The sequence below is a fragment of the Triturus cristatus genome, chromosome 6 (genome assembly GCF_964204655.1).
Source record: "Triturus cristatus chromosome 6, aTriCri1.1, whole genome shotgun sequence".
Taxonomy (NCBI): Eukaryota; Metazoa; Chordata; class Amphibia; order Caudata; family Salamandridae; genus Triturus; species Triturus cristatus.
Genome location: NC_140589.1, coordinates 984,943,474 through 984,961,387, shown reverse-complemented (window position 1 = coordinate 984,961,387; position 17,914 = coordinate 984,943,474). Strand labels below are relative to the sequence as shown.

The 17,914-nt window shown below is 46.1% G+C and overlaps 1 protein-coding gene across 1 annotated transcript in view; it reads left to right on the top strand.

Moving 5' to 3' along the window:
- Positions 1-17,914, top strand: part of DZANK1 (double zinc ribbon and ankyrin repeat domains 1) — a 1,028,117-nt gene that overhangs the window by 806,743 nt on the left and 203,460 nt on the right. The window contains exons 17-18 of the mRNA XM_085611767.1: positions 13,635-13,729; positions 14,169-14,249. Coding sequence (XP_085467893.1) covers positions 13,635-13,729; positions 14,169-14,249 — 176 coding nt within the window. The remainder of the gene's footprint in view (positions 1-13,634; positions 13,730-14,168; positions 14,250-17,914) is intronic.

Below are 17,914 nucleotides of genomic sequence, written 5' to 3'. Positions count from 1 at the left end.
GTGATAGGGACAGAATTGGCAACAGCTTTCTTCCAAGAATGTGCTGAGATGAGGCCAAATGTATGATCAACTTGTGTTTGAAATAAGGACTGAGTTTCCTATTGTATTGTGTTGGTCCCACCATATAGTTATGTCTCCTACTGCTATGGTGTAGGAAGATGACAGATCAGGTTGTGCTATGTACTTGGCTTCATCGGTCAGTTTTCCAGAAGGATGCTGCATCATTTGTAACTTCAGCAGAATCTTTGCATACACAAATGTTTGAAGGAGGGCAGGTAATAAAGTTAAGCATGTTTTGGAAGAGTGAGGAGCCTATGATGATGGTAACACTACCATTTGGGGTTTTGCTCGGTTGACATGTAGAATGTTGAAGATTGTGTGGAACTAGGCCGGTTGGTGGTGAAGGTTGATGTTTTCAGAAGAAAGTATGTTTGTTGGACCCATTAAATACTTACTGTAGGTATTTTATGTGGCAGGCATCTTGGCTCAACTTTATGCTAAAGGTTGCAGCACGTTGCAGTCTTGTATCTGAAACAAGGTTTCCATTCCTTGTAAAGATGGTTGACTTTGGGAGATTAGTCTGAAAGGAGGTTGAGTGACTGGACTATGGCAAGGAGTCTATTTGTTGCTTTATTACCTTTCTCTGTGGTTACTTGGTGTTATAATAGGAGAGAAGTGAGGTTTAGGTGCAAACAGTCACAATAAAATATGTATTCTCTTCCTTCACGTATTGATTTAATCTTCAATTATTGAAGTAGTGCACTTTAGCTGACATTGGTCTTTAGTGATCACTGTTGTTCTTGGCAGTTAAATTAAGCAGCAGAGGTCTGGTCAAATATAATTGAGTGTGTGTTTGTGTATGGTAATTTTGCATCAGGATGTTGCCCCATAATCTCCTCTGCACATTGTAGGCTGCCACCTGCCATCTCAGTAACAAATTCCCTATTTTGTAAAATGTAATATGCAATTTGTGCTTACAGAATTCATACCTGCCTTTGTGGCCACAGATGCTTAATCCATAGCACCTCATAATCAGTGTGAAGATATTGTGTGTCGAAGGTGACCTGAGTGTGTGTGCCTGTGACACTGCTCACAGGCCACAAACTGTCACTACTAGGATTAGAAGAGAACAGTTTTCTCTAAACCGAGCCTCTTCTGAAGCAGTAGTTTATTGGAAGCACAAGTTAAGGTTAGCAACTCGGTAACATACTCATTATCTGGCATCAATTTTAATTCTGCTGCAGTTAAATGAGGAGATTTTTGCCATTTTGAGTAATGTCTTTTAGCAATCTGTGGATCGTTTTTTTTTATGAGTAGGCGTTTGACTCAAGAATTGGGCGAACAAAATTAATCTTTTAATTGTTTCCATAGTCCTTCATGTACTCTCCCCCCCTTCCTTCCACTTGCCACTACCCACTCCCTCTGGGCTTTGTACTCATTTCAACTGGTTTAGTCCCGCCACCCTATGCATCGGTCCTTTGCGGAGTGTAGTGTTGTAAGTACACAGTGATTCTTTTTCTGTTTTTTCATGATCTAAAATTAAGGTACTGATAAGCTGTAATCACTACATGTTCACTTAGTCCATTTTCAAGTATTTATTCAACTGCAGTACACAGACCATCAACCCCAGAAGCAGCTCTGTTTCAACTGTCACTTCCAAACCCCTGCAGTCCACCAGCAACTTATGCTGTCATTGATGACAGTGGAATGTGCAGGTCACCCAGCAACAGAGACAGAGATGAGCAACCATACAGGGTCCCTGACCCTGGTACATAGACCATAACAGGCACATTGATTTTATTGAACATATTCCATATATTTTCATCAATTCGTTGCTTTTTCTACCTGCAGTCATGAACTGTGAGTTAGCTGGCTGTATTAAAGCCGGGAAAATTATCGTTTTTTCTTTCACCCTGTGTAATATTGGTGGATGACTTTGCTCACTGTGACTTTCATAGACTATACTCCATCAGTTGTTTTTATTACCAACATCTATATTAAAGTGTTGCTCATTTTCACCAAAAATCAGTTTTCCATGATTGTATTTATTGCCAGTGCCCCATTTTAGTGTAGTTTTATTCTTGCATTTTTAAAAACGAGATTTCCACAGAACACATCAGCTTATTGCTTCGCAGCTTAAAAACGATGTCTATTTCCATGGAAGCAACCCAATTTAGTAGTTCTAGCAAAGCTGTTGGCAAGAGAGCACACAACTTCTATGGGATGAAAATGGTGTTTTATCGCACTAGGGTCCTTTTCTTTCTGACAGGATTAGATTTGTGAGTAGTATTGCTTCACTCGCCTAGGCCTGAATATTGTACCATAAATAGTCTTTCAATAACATGTCTGGTATTATTAGGAAGAGTTTTGTCAAGGCATTGCTTGCGTCCTCAGAGTCGTTAATACTATTATACGAGGTTTGAAACAGTTTAACTCCCTCTTTTATGGATAGTTATCTGGATTCAGAAGTTGAATTATAATCTCCTGTTCATCTTTTTGACTTATATCCTTTAGTACTTCTAACTTTTAGGACTACTTGATTTGTGAGATTCACTTCAGAAATTAGGTAATGGTAGTAGAGGCCTTTACAGCTCATGAGCTAGAGGTATTTCGCAATACTAACTATGGCCCGATCTGGTACACAGGACCCGTTCTCTCCTCTGCCAACATGATAGACAGCGGTAGGCTGTTTCTATGCCTTGGCATGGCTGAATGATGTCCATTTTGCCACAAAGCAGCTTTAAGGAAGCAGCACAAAAATTAATCTCTGATGGATACGTCTGCCTGTGGATTCCTCACCTTTTGAAATACCCCTTGCGCCAGCATTTTCCACAGAAACCTTTTTCCTAGCTCTCCCACATCGACGAGGACATCACAATGGCACAACTCCGCTCGTGACTCCATATGACATCATCGGACCCATAAGAAGACCTCGTTGGCTTGCTGACATCAGTTCCCTTTTTTCCGTGCCGTCGACGCGTAATGGTTTTTCTGGGACTCTCCATTTTTCGTTGTTATTACTTTTTTTTTTCTACTTTCTCCCTTGGTGTAGCTGTGCGATGGCTACACTGAAGAAGCCAGGATTCAAGCCTTGCAGGCAGTGTGGGGGCCATAAGTCCATCACAGACCCCCACGACTATTGTCTTTGATGCCTGTCTTTGGATCATGATGTCGAAGGATGTTCATCCTGTCGGAAGATAAATCCGAAGGCGCTGAAGGTGCGAGAGGCAAAGCTTTTCTTGGCACGGGCAAAAAAGGAGAAGAGGGGGGTCGCAAGAGGTCCAAGACGAAGTCGTCAACCTCGCACACTTCGAAGTCGAGGAAACATAAGAAGATGCGCCAACATGGGTATCGGCATCGATCTTCGAAGGGCAAGGCTTCGAGATCGGCTTCTCCTGTTCAGCGGCATCATACTAAAGATGTCATCCCGTCATCGCCTTCGCCTTCCCCCAGACGACTCCGACCCACTCTCCGAGGCCAAAAGATTTGCCGGCTCCCAGGGAGTCACCGGCGCCCAGGGAGTCTTCTCCTGTGGATTTGCCTGTACTGGCTCCGGTTTCCTCAGTGCTGCAGCCACAACTCGCCACACGGTCTCGGTCGGAGGCAGACCCGGTGGTTCCGGATCCTTATCCACCCTTTCCAGGGCCAGGGGTGGATCCGTCGCATTCCTAAATGCTATGTTGGGCATGTTTGCCAAGGCAACTTACCCTATTGGTGCGCCGTCTGGCCCTGTAGGTCCGCTTGCTTATAATTTGGGCATCCCCCAGCAATATGCCCAGGCTCCTTTCGTGCCCTTCATGCTGACAGCTCCATCATGGCAGTTCCCGGCGCTGAGAATTTTGACTCAGATACCACAGTTTCTGGCACCATCTGGTGTTGAACGGATGCCTTCCCGGCTTTGAGCGGTGCCGCTGACCACTTTGGAGGGTCCTCCTTCAGTGCCGGCGCCGATGTCTCGGACGCCACGCCTGGCACCACCGAAGCCGATCCCGAAGTTGCGCTCTAGGAGGGAGGCCCAGAGACTGCCGGAGGAGGAGTACCAGCAGGATCAGGCTGAGGAGGGGAGATCTTCAACTCCGTGGATGACTATGAGGGCCTTCAGGAGGCCAGTGGTTTGGACACCTACCCGTAGTGGGAGCTTTCTTCCCTGAAAGCCTTGCCTTCAAAGAATGTTGCTCCTTACCATTCCATCATCAGGAAGGCTGCTGACTTATTGGATTTACAATTGCCCATGGCTGAGGTCGAATCAAATATCCTGACTGAGGTTGCATTGCCCTTCTTCTGTTGTGGATCCTTTGCTGCCTTTCACCGAGGCTTTAACTGATTTAATTTTGGAGGTGTGGCAGAAGCCCTTATCTGCCCCTGCTGTATCAAGGAAGGTGGCGAGATGATATAAGCCTGCACCGGGTGATCTGGCTTTCCTTACTGCCCACCCGTCGCTGGAGAGCCTGATGATTCAGGCTTCTTGTTCTACTAAACAGTTGGCTGGGTGTTTCCCACCACTCCGGACGATAGTGACTCAAAGAAACTGGAGCAGTCTGCCAAGAAGGTTTTCTATTCATCGAGCATGACCTTAAAATCAACTAATGCCACGTGTTTGTTGAGGAGGTATATCCATGCCTTAATGGATTCCGCTAAAGAGGTAGCTCCTAAACTGCCTGATGATGACCGTGGTCACTTTTTGGATGTGTTAGCAGATACACGGGCTGCAGCCCGTCAGGTGATTCAGTCAGGGCTGGATACGGCGGACTCTTTCGCCAGGGTGATGGACTCCTCTGTGACTACCAGGAGGCACGCCTGGCTCAGGTCTTCGGGGTTCTCTCTGAATGTGCAGGCTACTCTGCTTGATCTGCCTTTTGATTGGTCCAGACTTTTCAGTACGAAAGCGGATTCTGCTCAGCAACACTTCAAGGACATTAGGGCTACTGCAAGATCCTTGGGCCTGCAGTCCCAGCCTAGTGGTTTCGAGGTCTTGGGAAGGCGGCTTCCTTTCGAAGCCGTCAACAGCCACAGCAGCAGAACCCTCTGTACAAGTCATATAGAGGAAAGGGAAGAGGATGCCTGCGGGAGGCCTCCAGGCAATAGTCCTCCTCCTACACTGTCCCTACCACTGTTACCACAGGAGAGCAGCTCTAGATCCACCATCTTAGAGCATGTTGGTCCTGTAAGGGGCCGGGTGTCTCATTTTCTACAAAATTGGAAATCTGTTACATCAGATCTTTGAGTTTTGAATCTTGTAGAAAATGGGTACGCCCTTTCTTTCCTAGAGTTTCTACCTCCTTACCCACCACGCCAGAATTCAGAGAACCATCTGCCGCTCTTGCAGCACGAGGTTCTTGTCTTACTGCAGAAAGGTGCAATAGAGGTGGTTCCAGAGCAGGAACGGTGTCAGGGGTTCAAATCCTAGATTTTATTGAGGGGTCTCCTCAGGTGGACCTGTTTGCCACTCATGAGAACTCGCACTGCCCGTCGTTCTGCAGTCTCCAGTATACGATGCGGGGAGCATTGGGGGAAGCGTTTCAACTAGACTGGGGCTCACAGCTTCTTTACGCGTTCCCTTCCATAGGAGGAAGATTCGCCAAGACCAGGCCCAAGTTATATTGATCGCCCCGGATTGGCCAAGAAGGGTGTGGTACACACATCTTCTTTACCTCTCATCGTACCCTCTGGTCCATCTCCCTCTCAGGGCAGACCTCCTCTCGAAGTCGCAGGGGCAGGTTCTACACCCCCACCTCCAGAGCCTGCACCTTCATGCCTGAAGATTGAACTGGGCAACCTGAGCTCTTTCTCTCTCCCACCGGATGTGGGGGATGTTATTTTATCATCCAGGAGACACTCCACCAAATCTGTTTATTCCTCTAGATTGGCCAGGTTTGTGAAGTGGTGAGGAGAGAGATCCATTGAGCCTTTGAAGGCCTATTTATCAGATGTGCTTGGTTTTTCACTTTCCATGGCCCTGCCAGGTTGTGCTGTGGCGATGGTTAAAGGCTAATTGTTGGCCTTGTTGGCATTCCTTTGTTTGCCGGACCAGCCATCTTTATTTAAGTCCCAAATTGTCATGAGGTTCATTAAGGGCCTCACCAATAGGTTTCCTCTCACTCCCTTCTTAATATCTCAGTGGGATTTGAATTTAGTACTTACATTTTTGATGGGGTCTCCTTTTTAGCCTCTTCATAGTTGCCCTTGGAGGCTGCTTTCTTTTAAGCATATTTTTCACTTGGCTATCACCTCCGCCAGGAGGGTGAGTGAGCTGCAGGCTCTTAGATCTAAGCCTTCTTTTACTACAATCCATGCAGACAAGATGGTTCTTAGGACCAAGGCTGCTCTCCTGCCTAAGGTGGTTTCTCCTTTCCACCTGGCACAGTCTGTCACATTGCCTACCTACTATCCTCCCCCCCACCCTTCCAAGGAGGAGGAGAGACTTCACCGCCTGAACCCTTGGAGGGCGGTCAGCTTCTATCTGGACAGAACCAGGGACTCGAGGTTGGACGACCAGCTCTTCGTTGGATATGTGGGGAAGATGAAGGGCAAAGCCATCCACAAGAGAACGCTGTCCTGGTGGATTATCTTTTGTATCAAGATATGCTATGCCCTGGCCAAGAAGGAAACACCTAAAGTTATCAGAGCTCATTCTACTAGAGCAAAGTCTACCACATCTGCTTTGGCTAGAGGTGTCCCTGTGGTGGACATTTGTAAGGCTGCAACATGGCCCTCCCTCCACACTTTTGGGAAGCATTATTGCTTGGATTTCGAGGTGAGGAGGGGTGGCCATTTTGCCCAGTCTGTGCTATAAGACTTTCTGGTATGAGTGGATGGACGCCTTCCTCCGGGAGCGGAACTGCTGTGGGATTCAACTCAAAAGGTGAGGAATCCACATGCAGATGTATCTATCAGAAAAGCAAGTTACTTACCTTCGGTAACGCTTTCTCTGGTGGATACAGTATCTGCCTGTGGAATCCTCACTGACCCACCTTCCTCCCTATTGTCCACCTACGTATACCGAAAAAGATTTCATTGTTTGACATTGTAGTTTTCCTATATCAGTTGCTTGCCATACTGTTTGTCGTTAGGAAATGCTTTGGTTTTTAGCTTTGCCTACCTATATATTGTGTGTATTTGTGTATATATTGTATACTGTGTATACTTGCATTACATTGTCAGTCTGTCCGTTCACCTTGAGGGCACGGGAAAAATGGGTGAAACTGACTTCAGCACGCTGACGAGGTCTTCTTATGGCTCCAATGACATCATACGGAGTCGCGAGCGGAGCTGTGCCATTGTGACGTCTTCGTCAACATAGGAGAGCTAGGAAAAACGTTTCTGTGGTAAATGCTGACGCAAAAGGTAATTCAAAAGGTGAGGAATCCTCAGGCAGATACTGTATCCACCAGAAAAAGCGTTACCGAAGGTAATTAACTTATTCTTTAGGTTATTTATTTGGAAAATTATGGTGAGAATTTACAGTATAGCCCTATTATAAATAATTTATGTAGAGCATCATTTATGCTCACTCATTTTGTGACATCATTGGAATATAAAAAAAATTTATGTTTGCTTTTCGCTTCTAGTCCTGTTCTAAAAATACTTCTGTCTTCTTCTATATGTGTATGATGAGTTAGATTAATTGCTTGAACACAGTTCCTTAAAGGAAAACGGGATGCATTTAAAAAAGAAAAATGAAACGTTACTGTTTGCAGTGGACCACTGCCGGCTCTTAAAAAATATTTTTAATGCCAGTAACAAAGGGGAAGGATCCCTTGGGGACCCTTTCCCATTTGAGAGTGGCTTGCCTCCTATTTGAAATCGGTGGTAATCTGTTAGTGTTTTGCAGCCGTAATTGCGGCCACAAAACAATCTTTGTAAATAGGGCAGACCTATTTTGCAGTCGCTAATGGGCCGAATTCCCGTCATACATCTGGCCCAAAGGCCTTTATTATGAGTTTGGCATTCCAATGGTCCGCGGAACCCGTGGTGGCGGTTGGCAGACCACCCAGACTGGCGGTTCGCCCACTGCATTAGGACTGTGGCGGTTGGTCTCCTGCTGCAACTAGGGATCCGCTGTGGCACCACCAAGCATAGTAGGAGTTTCCTCACCACCACACTTTTCATGGCGGTGCGACCGTCATGAATAGCGTGGTGGTGAGGGCCCCCTGTTGCCTCTGTGCTATGGGGGGGGGGAGTGCAGTGGGGCACATGTTGTGCCACACTGTCTGCGTGCACCCCCAGTTAATGCAGAGCATGGACTTGACAGTCCATGCCTTGCAGGAACTGGCATTGACCCTCCCATCGCTGTGCCTTTTTCAATGGCATAGCAGTGGAACCCCCATAGAACCTACCACCAGAGTAAAAATAAGTAGTACTCTGGCAGGCGGTCTTTAATTGCTTTGGCAGTCTCGGAGTGGGGTGGTAGCATAGCGGCCATGCTCTGAGACCGCCAAAGTTATAATAGGGCTCTAGCCTCTAAGAAAGGCAATATACTGGGCATGGGCAAAACTTCTTTGGTGTATCAGTATCTAGACAGATATTGCACTGAATGTGTTTCTTTGAACATTTGGCTGAGGAGCATGTTGTAGGTGACATTAAAAGTGGTTCTAATTTAGTCCACAGAATCTTCATTAGAGACATTTCTATTTCAGATGCCTGCAAGGCTGCTAACTGGTACCTACCTTTCCTCTAACTGCATGATTGTGAGAAATTGGTGTGTTATTTAGGATGAGTAGCTACCCACTTCAAGGATTAATCACAACCCTTGTCAGAGTGAACCCTCAAAGTGAATAATTTAACCTGAGCTCAACCGCCTGGCATAGAGCAGACAGGATTAACTTTGGGCAATGTGTAAAGTATTTATGCAGTACCAAAGCAGTAATAATGTCAAAATGCAAGCCAATAAAAACCACAAACTTAATTAGAAAAAATGAGTAGAATTTAATAAACAAAATAACAACAAAATGACAAAAAACCAATGAGTGGAACCAGAGATATCAATTAAAAAAGTTTTTTAGATGGAGATACTTCTGAAACGCACAAAGCAGTCACTGTACACCAAGACCTATGTGGAATTTGAAGCCCACCACAAAGGAGGGCGGGTTGGATACTTCAACCAGGTTCATCCTGCAACAAAGATTTTACCTTCTGACTTACTTCTCTGAGACCCTACCAATCACAGGAGTACACTTCGGAGGCCACCAAGACATCAAGAGATGCTCACAGTGTGTCAGGGAGAGGCGAATAGCATGGCTCAGTCCAGGTCCAGTTGCACTGATCAGCTAGATCCTTCCAAGGAAAAGGATTTTGTAGCTTGTTGTCTCCCTCTAGTGACATAGGATGTCAGCCACCTGACCCTTGGAGACCACCTTTTTTGTCCTGGGCATAAGAGGGAGCAGGTCCAGTCCTTCAGGGCTCCTCATAGGTTACATACAGCAGGTCCATTCCTCTTCTAATCTCCACAGGTCCAAAAAGTGTTCTGAAGTGGATAGGGGACTCCTGTGAATGCCCTCATCAATGGGGTAAAGGTTCCCTGGGCCAACTATACCCACTTTTCAGTAGTTCCTGTTTGTCTTACAAGGCACAAATGCAATGTACCAGGGCAAATCAAGGATGGAGAAAGTCTTCGGCCGCACTCAACTTGAGCTCATCATGGGCTGGGTGTGTGTGGCGAGCGTACTATGGAACTCCTAGTGTCCTCCCCATCTCACACTAAAATCCAGTTTGAGGGAGGCATTCTACTGACAACAGACCCAGAGGCAGAAGTCTGGTAGGACAAAAGCAAGGCCCTTCACCTACCAGGCGGGGAATCCACAAGAATTGTCTTGGAATACTCTCAAGTATGGGCCAAGATTTACATGTGGCTCAACAGGGCTGTTAAGCAGTATTTGTCACTGCAGTGTCAAAACGGATGCCTGCAGCCTGACCCTGCATGTTCCATGGTGTTCACAGGAGTCATCTCTGCCCATTCAAGTCAGTCTCTTTTTTCTTCTCAGAGGCATTTCACACATTTTTCACACACATTTATGACAGTTCAGACAATAAAGAGTAACTTTTACAAATCTGGCTTCACCATTGAATTGGATTTTTTTTTTTTTGTTTTTTTTTTTTTGTTGAAAAACCTTTATTTACATTTCAAGCAATAACAAGTATGGGCCTACAACCCCCCGGGGCCGGCCGCTAAGCAGTCAGAGCAACAGAGATCAAATGTTAACACAGGCAGCACCTCGGGGAGCAGAATCTTCATGCTAATATAGTCTGGCCAGTGAACAGCGCAGGTAGGACACCAGGATGAAAAAGGGTTTTCATTTTATAATGGAAAAAGACAGAAGGATCAGGTGCCGAACAATTTCCCAACAGCGATAAGAGGCAGGCAGAATAATAAACGTAAGCAATAAACAGCAATCTATTGGATCAATGGCGCAGACACAGGAAATTCAGGATGGGGAAGAATATCATGCACAGTTGCGCCTGCAGTCCCCTGCCCTAAAGCCCAGAGAACACCCCGGAAATAGTGGCACACATGAAAAGGCAACGATTCACAACAAAGGAGGTGTACCACGCTGATCCCAGAAAAGAAAAAACAAGAAGAATCAGAGAAGAAAAAGGAGGCCATGGAAAAAGGAGATTAAAGACTAAAGAATCCCCTCCCCCAACCCCCCACCCTGCACCTCTGCAGATGAGTACGGACCCCCCCCCAGCAGTGTGCCTGTCGCCCTGGAACCAGACCCGAAATATAGAAGAAACAGGGAAAAAGGAGTAAGAAAAGGACCCCACCAGACGGGGGGGTAGAGAGAGTATTAATAAACTGGAGGAGGGCCTTCAAAACATGCCCCCGGCTTCTCCCTCCCGCACATTATGTTTCCCCCAAAGCAAACAGTAAGCAACACAAAATCAACCATGTCAAAGAAAGATGGGGAGCATTTTGCACCTACTATACCGACAGTTATACCATGAGAGCACGCAACCCCGAGCCCGCCCGCCTATTAGCCGACCACCTCTGAAAGATCATTCTTATCCTTGGCCACTCTTGGCAAATCCGCCCATGCATACCCCGCGACCCGGCGCCATGTCCAATGCTACACGGTAAAGGAGCGTCCAAAAAAGGCCAGGAAGCGACGCACCCCGGTGGGGTGGAAGTCTCTGAGTACCAACCCAGTCAGCATTATGGAGGAATGTCTTTCCCAGTGCTGCCCCAGGATCTGCACTGCACACAAGGTCCAGGAAGGCGGAATCAGCCAGAGTAGACAACCGTTGCTTGAGTTTTCCCCGGGTCGCCGGAGGCCGCGCACCGGACAAGGCCACCCCCCCCCCACTCAGGTCCAATACCTCCGGGACAGATCAGACCCACAGCCAACCGATCACACGATAGTAGACTGTCCGGAGTTTCCAGCTGGTCACTAGTTACAGGGGTGGCCACGACATTGTCGTCCTGAGTGCAGTGCAGGAAGTCCCTGTGTATCTGAGGACCGGCAGGCCGCAACTGTCCCAACGCTGATGCCACACCATCAAGCCTACTCCCCAATACCCAAACGCCATGAAGCAAGGTGGAATGAAGGGCACCGAGAGCCTCGAGAAGGTCACAGTACCCCAGCACAGCTCTCTGCGATCGCTCCGCTACGCTCCCCAGAGTCGCATACTCCCGATCCTGCTGTGACCTGGTGGACAGGATGGTAGACTTCATCGTGATAAGATGGCCGCCGGGTAGGTCCAACCCGTATTGGGACCGGGACCCAGGGGCAAGCGCATCAAGGTCCATATCGCTGGCAAACAGGGTTCCGGAGGCAGACAAAAAAGTATCCGTTATGTAGTCACAGGCAACAGTCGTCCTCACCACGGGCCAGCGCCCGCGAAAATCCGGGAGCAGCCCGCAGGAATCAGGGCGAGTTACGGGCGGCGTTCGGGCAGCTCACCGTCGAAGGCAGAGGCAATCACCGGAGAGTCGTGGAACTGCCACCCCGGGCATGCACTTGTTCCGCTCCGCTTAGTGGTAGGAAGCGACCACGGCGAAATGTAGGCCGATAGTCGCACCGATCCGGCAGTCCGACTCCACCCAGTCACCAAAGGCCGCTGTTGTTAAACTGCCACCCGGCCAAGGTGTCCACTCGAGGTCCCGGCTCCAGGGCCGCACAGGCCGCAATTTGCAAATACCCGTTTCTCCGGCAGTACCGCCGCCAGAAACTTCGGAGTCACTCGATCGGTTGCCGCTCTCATTCACAAACACGGGCGCATAGCGCAGGCTGAGGATCTAATGCATGATATCCGTGCGGGATACGGAGGTTCACGGAGCCGGGAGTCTACGCTGCCGTCCCGGTCGCCATCTTGGCTCCTCATGATTTTTAATTACTATTAAAATAGTTGTTTAATTATTTTTCTAGCTGTTCCCATTCCGGAGATAGAGTGTGAGTATTTAATATGGCTTTCAAGCGTTTCTCGATCGGCCAGTCAGCACCCCTCCAGTAAAAATACCGGAGGAGTGCTGACTGGATGCTAGTCCCTGCAAGGACATGTTAACTTTAACTTTCTACATGTCCTACTTTTAAATATCATGCAACCTACCTTGCAGGCTAAATGGTCTACATTGGAGAAACTTGTTAACATCACAAAAGGAAGGTTTTTAAATGACAAGTGTTTATTTCAACAGGTCACAGTGCATGTTTAATACTGTTACATTCAGGCTACACTGGTAGGCCTGAAGCCGTGTTTTCTTTGCTTCTGCAGTGGATGGCACAATAGGTACTGCAGTCCACTAGTGGCACTTAACCACCAGGCCGTGGGTAAACTGTACACCATTTACTAGGGAATTATAGGCATGTTAAATATACCAATTAGAAATAAGTCAATAGAACCATGTTCATAGGGAAGCACAGGCACTTTACTACTGAATAGCAGGGTTAAGAGCACAGAGTTCTAAAGCAAGAAAACAAAAGTATGATCCAGCAAAGGTGAAACATCTGGGGAAAAAGAAGCATTTCCTACCATGATCCTCTGTGGGGTACTATTGTACCCGCCTATACTACCAAATGTAGATTTGGTGGTTTTCTGTTTGATAGCTGCTGTAGGCAGAATTACCAAAATGAGTTAATGTGATTGTTGGGATAAACAACAGATAATCTATAGGGTAGATCAAATATCTGAATAAAAAGCTGCTTTGAGTTTTGAGCAAAATACTTTAAGTTGAAGCACATGTTGGTGCATAAAGTCTACGCTCTGAACTGTCATCTCCTCCCAAATTCTGTTCTGTGACCACTTATCATTTGTCGTGCTCTTAAGGGGCTTGACCTATGAACAATAGGATTTTACCCAAAACAGTTGTACTTCATAATCTATTTCCTATAACTGATTCATGTCCGCGTTCCCTGAGAGTAGCATTTTTATCATCTAGTCATCTGTAAATATTCAGGAACTAAGCTAAGACGAACCTCCTACCATTGCATCAAAATATTTTTACATTTTATAAAAAACACTACAAAAGGATGTTCAATAAATCACAAAACATAATCTATTTACACATATACATATTTGAACATATTTTAAATGCTCACCGCTGATACAAAGGAGCTAAGGTCCTATATTGAATTAAGTATTTTATGGTGTTTTATTCTGCTGTCTAAAATATGTTTAATTTTTTTCATTTATTTCTGTTTTAGTGAGTGATGATGGTCAAAGTTCCACAGGCAGCTTTCGTAAAGAAAAGAAGAAAAAAAAGACCAGAAAAGTCCAACAAAAAGAAGATAGACTTCCTGTAGGTAGATCCTGTGGTCCTCAAAATGCATCGCAGGCGCAATCACCAGCTTATTTGTTGAATTTGAAATAATCCACCACAAGAACGATTGATCCATTTTCCACATATAGCAAAAGAGAGACTTGTAACCATGACAGTGTTAGGCACAGGCCACCGAGATTGTCATCCATAATGCCATCTGCTATGGAGTATCCCTCATGAGTCTGTTGAATATGGGTGAGGTTACTTTGGTGCCAAAAGGGGAATAGTGGGGCACCAAAATGCATTAGACCAAGAGACTAGAAGCTGTCTTCCTCATAAGATGCTAAATATTCTTGTATTCATTACTTTCAATTAGGACACTATTACTGTAGTGATCTATACCTAACAAACCAGGGGTATTATCAGATACTCATGGTGTACTAGTTTATAGGTGTATTTACTCTTTTTATTTTTACAGCCTGAAGATCGACAGCTCCTTAAAGAAGTTGGACCAAAAGGTGAAGGAAGAATTTCAATAGTTCAAGAGCTACTTGATGAAGTAAGTGTATAAAAAAATAAAAACTTATTACTTGGACATATAAAATATGGACTTTTAGTGAAAAGGAAGCTGTGTTTTACACCTGCTGAAAGAGCGAAGCTTTTTTTTTAAAGAATGCTTTAATCGAAAGTGATTTTACGTTAATCCTGTTTTTGCATGTTGCATAGTGTACGACTAGTAAGCTGCTGTATAACTGCTCTTGGTATTTTGGACTTACTGTTTGCTGGCTGTATAGCCATTGTTAGCAGGCAGGGTGGGAGCCGGATTACTGTCTGCTCTGTTACGAGTGGAGAGTCATCTTTCCTCCACTCGTTAGGCCTTTTTGCAGATGCCATCTTTGATGGTCAGCAGTCTATTTGTTGACCAGCTTCCCCTCCTCATCTATTTAATGAAAGCCGCAACGTGGATGCGTGCAGTCGGTGCTAAAGGCAAGCCCGTCTGTGCCCGTCTGCGTCCGCGCCAGCCACGCGGCCCAAATCACAAGGACCCAGACCATTATTTGGTCTAGAGATTCTCTTATGGCTTTTAATGGGGATCCTTGTAGCAGTGGGACCCGTCTGGTTCTGGGGGCGTGAAGTATGGAGCTTTGCTGCAATGATTGTAACTTCAAGCTGGAAACACCATCAGAGGCAGAGGTGGGAATAGCTTCTATCTCTAAGCTCGACTGCGAAAAATCATCCAGTGTGAGAGCCTGCCTTATCAACTGCAGATCTCTCTTGAAACATGCAGATGACATCTGGTTGTCACTAGTCAATAATACTTGGGACATAATGTTCCTCACTGAAACCTGGCTGAAGGAGGGTTCAAACCCCGACATGGCTTTGGCGGTTCCCCCAGGTGTTCGAATTGTGTGTGCGAACCGGGGTGGAGGTAGAGCAAGGGGTGGTGTCGCTATTGTCCTAAAATACAGCTGGGAGTTCTCCACATCGAGGCTGGACCACATTAGCAATATGGAGGGTCTGACCTTCGGTATCAAGCATTCACCAACCTTTTCCTTTGCAGGTCTGTTGATTTACAGGCCACCTGATGGCCCCCATAGCCACATGAGCTTTGCGACACCATTGCCCAGTTGACGATCCAATATGCCAACGTTACAGGACTGGAGGATCTCAATCTACATGTGGATGATCAAGATTGTACTTAGGCATCCCAATTGATCTCTACAATAGATGGCCTTAACCTTACTCAACGGGTAACTACCTACTCACAGAGCAGGCCATATGCTAGACCTATTTTTTTCCAACAATCAAGATGTTAGAGTGGACGGCCCGCTTCCCCTTGTATGCTTGAATAATTTCCTGGTCCCTTTTTAGGTCTCGGGACCATCCGGTCGGCAGACCGGAAGTCCGGAGATTTAATGACTTGGGAGAAGAGGGGCTTGAACCCGCCCCTCTTCTGCCCTGTTCTCCATTGGCTGGCCTCGTAAATGCTGGCCAGCCATTGGAGAAGAGGTCCCGTCACTCCAATCATGCCCCGTCCTTTTCGGATCGGGGGCGTGTTTTTTGCGAAAAGTCTCAGGGAGGAGACAACAGCAAAACACGCCCCCGAATCCGAAAAGGAGGCTGCCTTTCTCCGAGGCATTTCTGCTCTGCTCTGCCTCGGAGAAAGGCAGTGGTGTACCTTTTGCTCTGCCTTGTTTGTACTACTCCCGCTCCACAAGCGCCTCAGATTCCTGACAACGTTCATTATTTTCAGCCATTGGCAGTTACAAACATCCGGTGTTCTTTATGCGCGGTAACTGTGGCATGATAATCTGTGCATCGTCGAGCAGGGAAAGGTCTGCGTAAGACTGCGCTGCAGCCGTCAGTATCACTAACCAGCTGTCGGAGGTTAGATTTGTTAAACTGCAATTAGTCATGTCATCCCATTCTTCCACCATGTCTGTGAATCAAACATGTGTTCACTGCGTCTACTAAACAACTGATATTAGTTTACTTTTACTTCACAAACGCATAGACGATGTGACACGAATTTCATCTAAGAGTGCGTCCACTACACAGGCTCAAAGAGGTGAGCGCGTGCTACGGCGGTCCGTGTGCAAAGCTCAGAGCACAGAATCGAGGTCCAGCAGGGCTGATTCCCCTATTCATCCTTCCGTTCTAACAGTTGAAGAAAGGCGTAACACAGCAGATAGAAAATATCCATAACTTAGAGTGTCATACTGTTATTGCTGCTAAAAAAACCTTCAGATTGAGCAGTAGTTCGGTTTCACTGCTGAATTTTTAAAAGAAAAAGCCTTTTCACTGAGCACTCATTTCAGCCAGTGCACAGCATTAATAGTGCCACATCTGTAGAAAATGAACCGGAAAGACATTCTGCCTATTAAAAATATCAGCTGATTTAAGGATAAAGTGTTTTCAGTCCCCAGCTTCCCCCCGCCCCCCTAAAAAAGAAATCGGTACCGGCAAATTCTCCATTTTGTGCGCAGTGGCCTTTCTAAGGCCTGGAATGACACTCGCAGCATTTACGATCGGACACCTTTAATTTAATTTTTTTTTTTTTTTTTAATCGGGTGGTACAGCTGAAACAAGGTCAGGTACATGCATCAGTTACCTGTGCCTCATACTTTCTTATTGTTTAATTTATTGTGGCATCAGGCAGCTCATTTGGAATTAAAGTCGCAGATGGTGGATTGAACAAACATTAGGAGCGCAACCCTTCCCTCACTGAGCCACCCCTGCCACCGAAGATGGAAAAAACAAACATTGCTGCCAGGGCGCCCCCTGCCTCACTGTCCTCACAGCCTCCGATCAGTGTCACCGAGAAGCATTAATTAGATGCAATTTATTCCCTTTTTGCTGCTTGGAATACCAGATAATCACAGGGTGTTAATTGAAGCCAGCCAGACACTTAGCTTTCTTAAACACCGCCAGCACTTTCTGCTGGGAGCATGTTGTGGGTTTTTTAAGACAGATAAATAACAGTTCAGACGGGGCTGCTACTCCTGTAGTACTCTTTTACATACTGTTAAATGCCTCTGTGAACTGTCCCCAAAACATCTAAAAAGGGAATAAAATGAGAATATTAAGGTAATAGGCATACTCAATCAGTTCAAATAGAAAGGAGTGGTGCCCTTTTTGCACTTCTACTAATAAAGAATTCGACGTTTGAGATCTGAGTCACAAAGAAATGTAAGAGTACATAAAATATTACTCCTTAAGTACTACTTTCCCTACTCCAAATGTTTTTGCAAATCATCCCCCGAACTCCCTTATAACGGTTGGGATCACTCCCTACGCTCGCTTGCCACATGCCACTCATCCCGAACTTTTATGCCTCACCACTTTCATATGTCATCAGCCGCCACTGTTCTACGCCCAGGCTTAACAGTTGTGACAAATGCATCATTGCTGGGTTGGGAATGGTGTGTCCTACAACTTGAGAAGATTGGTGAAACGTGTGAGAATCAAATCAACTGTCATCCAGATGCTGCAAAAAAAAACTTTTCATGTGATATTCCTGGTTGAATTTGAGCTTAAAATGAAAGCAAAGAAACTCTGGATATAATGGTCCCTGTCTCTGTAAGTGAGAGTGCTTCTCAGACCTGCTAGTAAGCTCAGGTCAAAGCCATAGGTCAACATGTTTCATGCATTAGGTGGTCATTGAGCGATCTGGTGGCATTTCGTCCGGCCCAACCATTTATACAAACGGGTAGATGTGACCTA